Here is a 14595-nt window from a genome sequence, read left to right on the forward strand (position 1 = left end):
AAATGAGAAGAGGCATGTCCTCGGTGATTAGGGCCCTTAATGATGGATGCTACCGTTTTGCGTCATCACCTTTTGAAGATGTCCTGGATACTCGTGCCCATGATGGAGCTGGCCAGTTTTGAGACTTTCTGCAGCTTCTTCTGATCTGGTGGAGTGGCTTCTCCATACCAGACAGTGATGTGACCAGTATAATGTTCTCCATGGTTCAGCTGTAAGTTAGAATGCTCTCCAAGGTATTTTTTTTTTTTGCATTCCATATACATTGTAAAGTAGTGGTGATGCCAGCAGGACTACAGAGCTGTTGGATTTAATATTTTGAGTAGTATTTATGTCTAGAAACCAACAAATGCCATTTTATATTTCTTTTTTAAAAAATCTGCTATTTACTTCACAGTATAACTTACTCTTATGTAGGCTGAATGGAAGGATAAGCCAGGAAATGTTACTACATAGTGCATGTGTTTGTATATATGTATGTATATCTAACATGTGATTGTGTGTGTATATATATATATACACACACACATCTATCCTGATACTACTCTGAGCTCCTGAACCTGTGTCTTCATTTCATCCTTTGTTTTTCAATATAATTACAAGATTTTTTTGCTCTGCGCTTTTAATCTTGTATTGCTAATCTTGTGCCTACAAGTGAACATTAAATAATTTCTCTAAATTTCCACCAACTGTAGACTCACTTTCGAGAATTCTACAACTCAAGTTCTCAGTATTATTTATTCTTCGTTTTAAATTTTATTATTTGCATGATTTGTCTTCTTTTACATACTTTTGTTTATGTAAAGTTTTTCATAAATTCTATTGTATTTCTTTATTTTCCTGCGAATTTTTGCAAGTAAATTAATTCCAAGGTATTAAATGGTGATAATAGATTTACTCTGAAATTTACTTTAATAAATAAATGATGGTCTCCCATAATGATCAACTGATACAGAATGATGTCTTTGCTTTATTTGATTTAATATAACAATGACTACAATTCCATAAGCAGACAGAATGACCTGTTCTAAATAAAGTCCAGCCTGCTTTTTAATTTTTTGACTATATGATACCCACCATATATACAGTACATACATTAACATTTACCGTATGTGACTAGCTAGCAGAGATTTTGCAGCTAAAGATTTTTTTCTGTTTCAATATTTGCAGAATTAAATTCTTCTGGATATTGACAAATTGAAAACATGGAATGGATCACTCTGCACATTTCAAGATTAATTTACATACTCTGACTTTTTTAAAAAAAATACTAAAGCCTCCTTTCTTGGAGATTTATTCCACACCGACTAGAAAACTATATTCTCAAAATCATTCAAGTTTATACTAAACTAAATTTAGTGTCTAAAGTATTAAAAGCTTTCAATAAAATATGTATTTGGTGGTAATGTGTGAAGTTCCACTATCGCAAAAAATGACCCCGAGGTCAATGAGTATCCGTTGCTTCGACTGTGCCAGCATAACAGAAAACGGGGTGTTTCGCTCAGTCTAGTCGTAATTTTGAAGGGGGAATAAAGATCCTGGAATTAGCAATTACTGAGTGGCAGCAGAACGACCATATGACTCCTTTGCATATATGCACTCTACTTCTCACTATTGCTTACGGAGAGCATAGTCAACCTGTCACACGGCGGTAGCAACACCAGTGATGTCAAGACAGCCATATATACAGTACATACATTAACATTTATGTGACTGGCCAGCAGAGCTTCTGCGGCTAAAGAGCTCTCCGTCTCATTTTCTGCAGAATTATAACTGCTGACGATAATAGTGATATAGATTTATTCGTGTCTACAAACAAGTAGTTCCATAAAATTCACTTTAGAATGCATTTTACATATCCAACTTAGTATCTCATTAATTGTCCTGATAACTAAGTCTGGCCAGAAAAGAAGGAATAAATAGATGAAAACTATCAGAAAAACAAAGTCGTCTGCCAATGATAATCCAATCATTTTATTGATTAATGATAATTACTTAAACATAATTCAAAGCTTCAGCACAAATTTATCTTCTAGTTGACATTTTTAAAGAGTTTTTTTAAAGATGTATTCTCCGCAAACTCGTTTTAATGATTAAACTGCTGACGGCTCTGACAGTTATGAGAAACATTATTGACAGGATTGGTCCGAAGGTAAACGCCGGCGCTGTTTGAATCATGGATTAATAGCTTGACTATATTGTATTGATCTGCCTTGTCTAAATGTCGTTGTTTCTGTCATGAATACCAAGAAAGGAGCCATTGCCGCAATTCCGTTTAACAAGTGCGAGACGCACTGGTGTTTGGGCTCATGGGAGTCTGGAAGGGGGAACCGAGAATCCCACAAAGTTTTCTCCTCTAGTTTTGCTACTCTGGTCAAGAAAAAAAATAATTCCAGTGCTCCTTGCAGCTCTTTTGACGGACCGGCTATGTCGGGGCAGAGTTTCAATTCGGAATGTGGAATTTTTTGAGATGGGTGAATGTTAGTAAAAGGGCAATCGTGCCTCATATTCGGATCATAGGTGCTCCTCCAAAGGGAATACTTTAAGGAGAGTGAGCCAGGGAGTTGTGCTGCTCCTGTACGTCACGGTTTGACTGGAGTGTTTGTGGAGCTCGGAGCTTCAAACATTTCCCCAACTGTGAAGCAGAAAGAGAGTGGGGAATGTCTACATCAGCTCTCCCTTTCTCCTGCTACAGATACCACCGATAAGATCCGGAGACTTTGCAGGGGCCGTAACGACAACTCAATTTACATCCTGAAGGTGCAAGAATGCCAATGGAAGCGTACGATCTCTAAACTCCGAGGAGGAACAGGTAATCATACACACACAACAAGCAGCCATTTATCTTGTGGCTATGCATGCCTGTTCGCTGGTGCTTTTGTAGCTAAGATTATTTTGCAATTAAACATCCTTAAAACTTTTCAATGTAAAAGATATTTTGCAGATCATTGTATATTTTGGGAGGATTGTAATGATGGTTAAAACGGCATTGGCAAAAATTGGATAATCACTTTCAGTCTTGGGAGATTGTGGAATAAAATGAATGATATTTATCCTGTGTTTTTCAGGTACGTTCTTTTTGTACCTGAATTCTGAGTTTTTTTTTGTTTGTCGAGGTAAGATATTCGTCCATCAGTGCCATTCAGCGGGTGAATACTACATTATCAATGCCATTAAGCCTGGATTTGAGGAACGTCATCCATTTAAGCAAGAATTGAGTTACAAGTAACAGAAGTTTAAATTGTGTTCGCAGGTGTTATACCAGCTTTAGAATGAATAGAATCCGCTACGGTGCGGAATTCCTCGATTAAGCGATGCTCACCGTGATGGGAAAGGAACTGAAATTGAAAATAAAATTAAAACTGTGTTAAGAGTTGGTTGGTTGTAGTGGTGTTTCAACAAAAGTGCGCTGGTGTTAAATCAAGGCTATTTAAGTTTTAAAAATCATACTGGCTTAGCTAAGTCTGCGCTCAAAACGTGCAAGTTCCTTTATTTAAATGGTCCGCTTGGTTTTAAGTGGCACTTATTACTCGAATGCATTTCTGCTTTAGCCCGTACTGGTTACCACGCCGTAAGTAACTTCGCTCATTCCTTTGGAATGGGATTGTGCAATAGGCAAAGGAGGAAAGATATTCTAGACAGGGGAAGAGTGAACGGGTGGGAATGGACACTGACGGTTCGCTTTTGCGTTCAGCCCTGTGATGCAGCCCTAAATGAACAACATGTACAGCTCACTTTACTTGTCAGCAAATGTCACATTTGCTTTAAATCTTTAACATGAACAATGCCGACTCAATTTCAGTGGGCTCTTGCCATTCTTTTTATAGTGTAAAGACATACACTAATGTAACTAAATCTTTCATAAACCAGCCAACCACGCAATGCAAGGGGATTCAGAAAGTGCGCGAGCACTTCCTCAAGTTACCTGTTTGTAAGAATGTTAGGACAACTAAACTTTTGCTTATGCATTGAATACACTTTCTTCAAGCTTGATACATTTACCTGAAATTATGCCTGGTACTCCACCTAAAGTGGTGATTTCTTAAAGAGTTTTTTCTCTCATATTCAGTGTTCTGCTACAGGCATGTTAATGCTACAAGCAGGAGGATATAGGGGAACTTTTCTATTTTTAATAGCCGTAAAAACCTTGACTTTCTACAGTAAACAAAAAGTTGTAAAATGTTGTTATATATAGCTGATAGTTGTTTAAACTTGCCCTTTGATGCAAATTCAACATCATGAAATATCGTCGAACTCGATCTCAGAGTCAACAGTTTACAAGCACCATGCTTTTTTTGTATTTGAGTCATTCTCCTTTTATGTAGGGAGGTGTCACTAAATCCCGCCAACCCGCTAATACAGTTTGATATGAAACCACTTGACACGGGTGACCTGCGCTCTGAAATGTGTGCGTGTTCCATTACCAGGAACTCGCTTGCTCATTCGTGCATTGCTAATAGATATTTAATAGGTTTGCGCGAAGTTTAGTAGCCGATCGTATCTTGGAATCTTCGCCAAAGCTATCGCGTTTAAAGAGGAAGAGGGATATATACAAGCGGCATGTGCTTGCAAGAGCTCTTTCCATCTCATTTCTCTCTGTCTACTTCACAGCCTTAATGTGTGGTCTTTAACTGGGAGGGAAATCATTCCCATCACAATTTTAATAAGCACTGATTTTGCTTTTCAGACATTATATAATCTGATCCCAGAGTGTTTGCATTGTAATATTACCCCGCATACGGTATTGACAATTCCTTGCAAAGATACATTGGGAAATAAAACCAACATAAAGCCTATCCAGAGACACCCTTCTGTCCCGCAACTCCCTGAGATTGAGGAGAACCCTCAAAAGCTTTGACATGAGCACCAAGACGCCCTAATTTCACCCTACCCCAGCCCAGTCTTAATATCTGGCAAGAGAAGTTGCATTTCTTTGTTGGACGTTTGACCATTCCAATGCTCTCCTGTCCTGCTTGCCGAATTCTGCCTTCACTAAACCTGATGCCGAGCATGTTCTGCTGCCTAATTCCTAGCTGCTCACTACCGTTCACTCATCATCACCCGGCCCTCTAGTTCCCGCTTGAGCAACGCCTGAATTTTGACATGATGACTTTTGCCTCCTCTATGATCGCGCATGGCATCCATCCCATCGCCACAATTACCCCAAACCTATAACCCTGCCAGGTATTTATGTTCCTCCACCTCTGGTCTTTTGATCATTACTTCCGCCATTCTCTGCGTTACCTTCCGCTGCCAAGCTCTGGTATTTCTCACCGAAACTTATCAGCCGTCACAACCCCATTTGCCTCTCATTAAGACCTCTCATTGATCAAGTATTTGCTTACCAGTACTAATAACCTCTTTAGGCAGGATGGGGTCAAATGTTACTCTGATGTAACCCCTTGGCTTTGGTTTTACAACCTGGGCCACAAAATCTATAATAATATTGTTTCATATTATACAAATAGAATACACAGTATAAGTGGCTTGTATCTAGTCACAAATATCTGGAAGAGACTTTGATGGCGAAATTCATTAAACATTTAAGGAGTGTGTGTGTGTGTGTGTGTGTGTGTGTGTGTGTGTGTGTGTGTGTGTGTGTGTGTGTGTGTGTGTGTGTGTGTGTGTGTGTGTGTGTGTGTGTGTGTGTGTGTGTGTGTGTGTGTGTGTTTCCCCTCACATGCATTTTAACAATCCTCTGTCGACTCTAATCGGAGGTAAGTATGGGCTGAGAATATAGGAATGGAAAGGGTGATTATCTGTATACGCAAGCTGTTAATCTATCCTGTAAACATCATAAACAAGTGTGCATCTGCAGAAATATATCCTAGTAATGTTGCAATTAAGGTATGAGCACATTGGGCTGGAATTATGGTTTCCAAGTATGAAAGAAACTTTCCATGCACATATTTAATATTTCTTTAATTGGCTGCTTTAAGAAAATGTCGTTTACTGATTAACTTGCCTAAAGGAGAACGCTATTCTGAAAGTTTTTTTAAAAAAAATAATCTTCTCAGTTTCTTACAGATCACATATATCTAATTGGAAGATACGACTGTTTCAACTATTCATCTGCATGATCCTTCATTCAGCGTTACGGTCACGGTTTTGCCTGGATATTTTAAATGCTGGTAATTTTCATTATTTTTAAACAGTAAGATAAATATGTCACAATACTGTTTTACAAAGAGTAACTCAATTTGAGAACACGTACTTTCATCTGTAAATAGAAGCAATTATGCAGAAGATATTATATTATGTAGACTATGGTCTCTGGATAGTCATCAATCACCCACTATCGAGCTGTCAAAGCAGGCAGATTCGTTTCTTGGAGGCAGTCTTCCAGCTGGGGAGAATACTAGAACATCATCATTAATTAGAGTGTGACCCCGCGGCTATTCACATGTCTGAACTCATGAACATGCGAGCAAGTCTACACACCATGGGTTTGTACAGAAATCTACTACAGTACCACCAAAGCAAGACACGGTTTAAGGTGGAGGACACCTTCGTCACGTTCCCCTCCAGCAGGTTGGCGGCCATGTGTCTGTCCATCTGCGCTCCTCGACGCAGTCGGACGTTGAAAAAAAAAATCCGAAGGGAGATTTAAGACAAGATTTGAAGTTGAATTTTTACAAGATAATAATGTTATGGTGTCCCATGTATTGACAAAATCAGAATAATGTCCTGAGTTTTCTGGTGTTTATTCGACGACTTACCACTTAAACACACGGGGTAACTTTTAATTCAGATAAAGGGGGACACTTGGCGTTTCATAAATCACTGGCATGACAGTGTTTTGTAAAATCGTATAAATATGCCTGGTTATTTAAAGTTTCCCATAAATCTTGTGCTTTCAAAGCGATCATTTCTATTAGAGGACAGGACAGATCTTACCTATTGCAATTTTATGCTTCGATACACGTTTGAAACCTAACGCTTTATATATAAACACAAGTGTGCTACGTAATATATCAAGAATTGATCTCTTCGCTTCCAGGACATCAGTCTAACTGATTAGCTACTGAGTAGCGAATGCATAAGGACGGAAATATTGTGAAGCTCGCGTTGGTTTGCCTGCCGACTTTCATATCCCCTACAACTGCACTGCAATGGGGAGGAACAGAAGCTGCAGCTGATCAATAATATATTTCTAATCGCATTTGTCTCTTTGCCTAACGATCAAGAACAAATATTAATCCACTAATGTTGTTCGTAATCTGAGTAGCTGTTTGCACGTAGTGTTACGCGATAGTAACGTGGTCATCGCTAAAACTGCTATACCATACTGTGCTCAATTGATCCATTATAAGCAACGGTATTCGCATAGAGGCTATGTTAAACTCAGAGTCCTGTCCTGATGCTCTTAAACTTGAAGCATTTGTGTTCATTTTCACACCGTGGAGTTAGACGGGGTGGGGGTTCTTTTTTTTTAAAACTGTCTTAATCTGACGTCATGCCTACTGATATTAACTAAGTTCACTCGCGGAACACTTTGTATCAGTCTTCGTATCTTTGAGTGGCTATTCCGCGTTGCAAAATGATTCACTTTTCGAGACAAATGCAACATTCAGTAGTCGTGCAGCGACGAGATACACAAATTAGTATCTAGAAGAAAAGTTTTAAACTGTATGTAAATAAATTGAAGTGCCGTCCTGTTTCGTCCTATCAAGCATCTAGGAGCCTCTGCGCTTGCCAATCAATTGGTACCGTGGAACGGAACAAGACTGCAATAGCGTGAAGATCAGTCCCCTCTCTCTCTCTCTCTCTCTCTCTCTCTCTCTCTCTCTCTCTCTCTCCCCTCCCTTTCTTCCCCCTCCCTCTCTCCCCCTCTCCCCTCCCCTCTCTCTCTCCCGCCCTCTCTCTCACTCACTCTCTTTCCCTCCCCCTCTCCTTTCTATCGCCCCCATTCTCTCTCACCCCCTCTCTCCTTCTCTCTCTCTCTCTCTCTCTCCCTCCTCTCTCTCCCCTCCCCTCCCCCCCTCTCTCTCTCTCTCTCTCTCTCTCTCTCTCTCTCTCTCTCTCTCTCTCTCTCTCTCTCTCTCTCTCTCTCTCTCTCTCTCTCTCTCTCTCTCTCTCTCTTCTGAATGTTGGGAGCCCTGGACAATGTCGTACCCGCAGTTCGGATATCCCTACACATCTGCACCTCAGGTATGTCACATCGATCCTTCAATTGCTTTAATCGCAGTCAAGAGGCTAATTGATTACTGGCGATCGTTCCGGCTTTTCAGCACCGCCTCGCCCACAGCGTGATCTTTAACTCACTTCAATACGGATAAATATGGCATGCCTTAACTTTACGGTGTGGTAATAAATGCATGTTTAATTGTAAGAAGCGAAGTTATTCTGTAAAAAACAAACATGCATTCAGTTTAGTATAAAAGAGAATAGCCGCATAGGAAGAATATTAAGGAGTCTCGACGCAATATTCAGTGGCAATCCCAATCTATATATTTATTATTATTTGTCTTTTTTTAATAAATATAGTTTCTGATGACCACCAACCCCCTGACTACGTGCTGTGAGTCAAGTGGCAGAACACTGACGGATTCAAGGGGCTGCTGCCTCTGCACAAACCCCTGTCTATTGTCCCGTGTACGAGAGCAGGCTGTTGGCCACGGCCAGACATGAGCTGAACTCAGCGGCTGCCCTCGGAATGTACGGGAGCCCGTATGCCACCAGCCAGGGATATGGCAACTATGTGACCTACGGGGCAGACCCTTCGGCTTTTTATTCACTGGTAAGCACTCCTCTGGTCGTTGTTTTCTTGTCTGCAATTAGGGCAGGGCAGAATAAATCACCGTCGGTTCAACGCTAGAAGGTGTTAGTATCAGGTCAGTATGAACTTAAGTTTCAAGGAAAATGAGCATTTGACCAAAATTCGTAAATTACAGTTAACAGCTTCATATTAAAACATTATGGCAGAGCTGAAGTCAAGAACTTGTCGAAAGTAAATTTGAGAATTCCGGAGAATCACCTTATTTAATTTACTGTCGAGCAACGTTCCCCACCGTCACGCAATATACTACATTTGCCTTACCAAAGAGGTTAAAATGTTTAAATTAATACGTATTATCTCCATTAATAACATCATGTCCAAAATGTATGTGAGTGATTATATCTGTGAACATCCAGTTAGATTCTTCTAATTGAAGGGCCTATTCTTCACTAACAACGCTATGAACCTTAAAAATACAGTATAAAATATACACAGTGGAGCTCGCTTTGCGTCGTGTTCAATGTATTTTATTCAATTATTTTGGCAAGCAGTTGCCACAAACTTATAAACCTATCCACTTAGTAAAAGAGTTCGATTATGTGAATACAAATGCCAGATGTTGCTGCTTTATAACTGGACTAAAATAATTCGATGATGTTGGGCCATTTCCCCAATACAAGAGTTCTTCTGCCATACTCAGCATTTAAACAATTTGCCTTAAAGTTTCGCTGAAGTCCGAAACCAAATTGCACTATGAGAATCTGAAAGAGGCTGCTTTCTTTTTTTATTTTCCAGTATCTGGGACGTTTTGCTAAGCTTGGGATTTAACAAAATGTACGCCCGATTTATCTACGCATAAATGCCAAATAACTATTTTGTTATGGTCATCCTCTGTGTGCAGTTATTCATACTAAATGTTCTGTGATCGGGATCAGCTTAAAGTTTTGAATTAAATAAGCGTGCAGGTAATAAAGTCAAAATGTGCCAACATGTCTCTTACAGAGTCCATTTGACACCAAGGATGCGGCGGGATCTGCGCATGCGGGAATCGCCCAGGCTACTGCCTATTACCCATATGATCCTAGCTTGGGACAGTATCAGTATGACAGGTGTGCAAGTAGATTGCTTCTTGGTCCTTTCGTCCTATCGAAGTATTTGCACTCATTATAATAATAATTTATAAATCTGTGCCGAAGATATATAGTTTTGTTTCTGGGAAAGGTGCGTTTTCTGAAATTACATAACTTTTAGATACTTCAACTGTGCGGCATTAAATGATGACCAGGTTTCTTTCTCTCTGTGAAACTGGATTGGAAATGCATCAAAGCACGAAATCATGCCCCGTGAAACTTCGCTTGTGTTTATTTTTAATTACTTGTGACCGCTGATAATTGGCTTGCACGTTTCCAGCGATCATGTTCCTTATATGGAAACGGCGCATTAAGCTGTTGTTAGTTTCGAAATTGTCGAAAAAAACATTTCCGTCACGCTGGCTGGGATTGGCCTTTTACGGCTGAATTGCATGAGATATGGAAATGGGTGTGAATGTCTTACTTCAACATAACATTCTGTCCTTGCTTAGCAGGCAAGGGTTACGTGAACTGTATCCAGCTAATGTGTTCCTACATTACTGAGCAGAGTGAACTGGAGCCTGATTTAAATTTAGGGAAAGTTAGACCCCGAGAAATCTAACTAAAAGAAACGATGACATAACCGTAGCCACCTTCACTTCCTTTACTTACGCTCCATGGCGCTTCCCCTTCGGAATACTCATTTCCCTAGCTTTTTTCTCAGCGGCCCTTAATATTCTATCTTTTTCATTCAATTTAGCTAGAGCCCGTTCAGTCGATTATTTGATCACATCGGGGATCAATGTTATATTTCAAGCATCTTTACTCCCCTGCAGTTATCGGACCTAAAGGAATTGGGGTAGTGATCTGAAAGCAAATATGCAGTACGTAGGATATTTGCTAGCGCCATGCGAATGGATTTAATTGCTTCAGACTCCTTGAAATTATAGGTGATGAAATTTACCATTTTCTAAACACGGAATAAAGGCAGTATGATGGCAGCGATAATGCTCCAACCAAAGACAGTAAAGCAAAAAGCCTTGGTTTACAGAGGGGGAAAAGGTCCACATTGGTGGTGCAGAGAAAAATAAGATCCACATGGTGCATTCTGTCCTGTACTTTAGTACCTTGATCATATTTATATTTGTAGAACGAATTTTCCACCATTTGCCAGTTTGTGACGTGGCAGTTCCCAGCGCAAAGCACTGTGGCACTGCAAAGACTTCAAAGTTCAGAATCCATGTTAGAACCGAATAACTGAACATGGTCTGCACGTTGACACCTTTCCTATTAATTTGGAATTATTTTAACAAATTTTAGGTATGGGGCGGTGGATCCAGGAGCCAGGCGCAAAAATGCAACTCGAGAGACCACCAGCACACTAAAAGCCTGGTTGCAGGAGCACAGGAAGAACCCCTACCCCACCAAGGGGGAGAAGATCATGCTGGCCATCATCACCAAGATGACCCTGACCCAAGTCTCCACTTGGTTCGCCAACGCCAGGAGGAGGCTCAAGAAGGAGAACAAGATGACCTGGTCGCCGAGGAATAAATGCGCCGATGACAAAAAACCCTACGACGAGGAAGAAGATGGAAGTCCAAGCCGTAAGACCCCGGAAGATAAGCACAATGATGGTTCGCTATTACTGTTTTCTCTCCGGGTAGACAAATCAGTAGACCAGGCATGACGGTGGATCTAAGAGTAATTTGCCTTGTTAGTTATTTTTCACTAAATGGAAAGGCCGACATTTTGGGGGTGAAAAGTCAAGAACCACTTAAGAAAATGCGCAGCTATTTAATGTAAAATATAATTGCCAAGAGTAAAGTCACGTTTAATCTGTTATGTTTAAGGAACGAATATAATACGCTAATTCAGGTCAGTTAGTACACTCTCCTAAGCATTCCGTCGCATTATATTCTCATTCTTCTAACTCTATTTCCGACAGATACCACATGCAAAGACAAAGAGCTGCAGCTGAGTGACCTCGATGACTTTGATGGAATCGAGACAGAAAGTGACGAGTGCGAGCTGAAAGGCCCGTTTCAACAGATGGACAACGGTCAGATCAAGGTTTCAGAATGTCCGGCTGACCAGTGCAAGAAGGTCGCCTTAAAGATACCCTTGCCAGCACCGGGAGATGGCTATTCAGAAAAGGTCAAGAACTGTCTCAAGCGAGTGATGACGAACTCCGAGCAAGATCTAATGGCTGGAGGACAGCGGGGATGTGAATCCAAGTTTTGCTTCCAGCAGCAACAACACAGGCAGCAAATGCTGGACAGCAAGCCCCGGATCTGGTCCCTAGCTCAGACGGCTACTTCGCTGAGCCAAGCCGAGTATCCATCTTGCATGTTGAAACGGCATCAGCAGGCTATCTCATCCTCGCCCCTTTTGGCCTCTATGCCTGCCGGCGTGGTGGACAGGCAAGATTCCCCTGTGACCACCCTAAGGAATTGGGTGGACGGGGTTTTCCACGACCCTCTATTCAGACACAGCACTTTAAACCAGGCACTTACCAACACCACCGTTTCTTGGGCTACCACCAAAGGCACTATCTTGGATACAGAGGCAATGGGGCGCTCTTTGGGAACTCCTACAAATACAATTAAAGGACAGATCCCAGGTTTACCCCAGCAAGAAAATAGTAAGGACATCACAACGTTTCCTAAAACAGGGAACAAAATGTTCTGTTCATAACAAACCAAATAATATGGACTCTTGCTCCGGAGCCTTGTGATGCACTAGGAAGAGGCGAGATGTTCTATTCAGAATCCCAGCCCATCTTTTACTAGACTTTATATATTTCATCACTGTTTAAAACTTTTCACAAAACGGCTGAAGTTATCTTAGGCGCTCTTTAACTCAATAGTGCTGTGTAATTTATTCAAGTCCGTGTGGGAAAGCACGTCTAAACGAAATTATAGACATATCGGTAAGGTTTACAGATGCCAGCGTTTACAGGAGTGGGTAGCTTAGGTCGGAATTCGCAGTCTGCCTGAAAGCATGCAAATATAATTTCCCGAAAATTCAATTTTTGAAAAGAATATTTATGCTATAACCGAGCTCTGCCAATGGATCACTTGCAACACTTGTTAGAACTTTACACCGTTGCACAGTTCTTTAGCTTTAAGAAATACAAGGATATATGTTAAACATATATGCACTGAAATAAATGTGCTCCTTTAGAGGTATCTAACGAGCGTTGTCTGGTTACATTGTGGATGGATAGAATGATTGAATAATGAGATCAAACAATTTTCCATTTTAAAGTTATAACCCGTCAGATAAAAGTATATTACTCACTTTATCTATTTTTAGATACGATACTATTGAAGTTTTCTTTAACTTTTATTTGATAGAACAGCATGCACTTACTTCACATTAAAAAATATTTTCCAAAAGTACTCCCTGCTTCTTTCCTGGCCAATTACTTCTTAACGTTCTATAATTCCCTTTCGTCCCACTCGGGACGTTTCTTCGTTATACACTCGTTTGTTACAATGATTGCATTTTGCCAGTAGGTCAACTATCTTCAAATCTAAAGTAAGAAGTATACCTTCATCGACTCTGCAAGATTGGATAAATTAAAGATTCGTCAGTATTTATGACATGGCTCCGATTGTCAGAAATAATCAAAGTTTGAACCTCTATTTTATGAGTTCAGGTGTAGAGCAACATGCCAGACATCTTGTTCATTCTTCTTAGTGGACCGTGCTTTTTTCTCCAATTCGGAAAGGAATTTTTCAAAGGAAACCCAAGTTTTATGCCATAGATCTGACATGGTGGAAGAAATATGCATGGTATGTTATTTCAAAAAGCGTGGCAATGTTGTCCCAATGACATTAAACAATGCATAAATTTATTGTATAATTTCAAAACATTTCAAGATCTACTCCACGTTTAAACAAAAGCTATAGAACTTTTCATGTATTCAAGTGATTGTATTCAATGAATTGTAGTTTGTGGTCAATACACGCATCTCAATACTTGGAACTAAGAGAACGCTGACCAGGAATCATTTTCTATTATTTTCTTTTTCTTTTTTCAGAAAAAACTTGCGAAATGAATTAACAAAACAAGATAGTACAATGATTTGCACCAACCTTGAAAAGTGTCGTTTTAGTGTTCAGCAGCAGTCCTAAACCACCGCCACAATACCTCTGTAATTTCCAGTTAAATGGTATATAGTATCTGTAATTTTATAAACAGACTGAAATTTTAATTACGACTGCGAACTCTGTTGTATCAAATCTTAAGTGGCTCGTTTTGAAATTACGACTTAAGAAATGGTCTTTTATTTCTCTCTTAAATTTCAAACCTGCCGATTGTAAATATGGTACATCTGGTGTTAAAAAACAGAGCGGACATTATGCACATTCTCCTTAATAAGGAAATAAATTGAATTTGGCTACTGTATTTTAATTGTTGTTCATTAAAATACAAGAGAGGAATCATTTGAAACATATTGCAAATCTATTTAGTCTTGTCTGTAAACACCAGCTATTATATCATATTTGGTGCAAATAGTACACTCTAGAAGAAAATTCAATGCATTATTCCATAGTTATGGCGAGTGAAAACAGTATCTTTTACATATATCATGAAGCAGATCTACCACAAAAAAAAACGTTTATGCAGTCACATCGTTGTCACTGCATTAAGCTTCGCTGCTCTCTGATGATATTGTCGAGATCACAAATGTTGCTATTTGCTAGACCCACTTGTCAAAATCTCTGACAAGAGCCCTGGTTGCCAAAATGTGCAACAGCCAAGATAATTTGAAGTGAAATTTTCATTTTGACACTAACCCCT

The 14595-nt window shown here is 39.9% G+C and overlaps 1 protein-coding gene and 1 long non-coding RNA gene across 2 annotated transcripts; both read left to right on the forward strand.

Annotated features, from left to right (window-relative positions):
• Window positions 1-2305: 2305 nt before the first annotated feature.
• On the forward strand, window positions 2306-7947 carry LOC132378659 (uncharacterized). Its single transcript, XR_009507148.1, has 3 exons — window positions 2306-2809; window positions 6015-6128; window positions 7671-7947. It is a non-coding gene; the product is annotated as an uncharacterized LOC132378659 (long non-coding RNA).
• A 66-nt stretch (window positions 7948-8013) lies between these two features.
• On the forward strand, window positions 8014-13920 carry LOC132378330 (iroquois-class homeodomain protein irx-4-like). Its single transcript, XM_059945145.1, is given in 6 exon segments — window positions 8014-8148; window positions 8485-8550; window positions 8552-8737; window positions 9719-9825; window positions 11107-11420; window positions 11732-13920. Coding segments are annotated over 6 exon segments (1467 nt in total). The 5' UTR covers window positions 8014-8103; the 3' UTR covers window positions 12481-13920.
• Window positions 13921-14595: the final 675 nt, after the last annotated feature.

Source organism: Hypanus sabinus, chromosome 20 (assembly GCF_030144855.1).
Source record: "Hypanus sabinus isolate sHypSab1 chromosome 20, sHypSab1.hap1, whole genome shotgun sequence".
NCBI classification, from domain to species: Eukaryota; Metazoa; Chordata; class Chondrichthyes; order Myliobatiformes; family Dasyatidae; genus Hypanus; species Hypanus sabinus.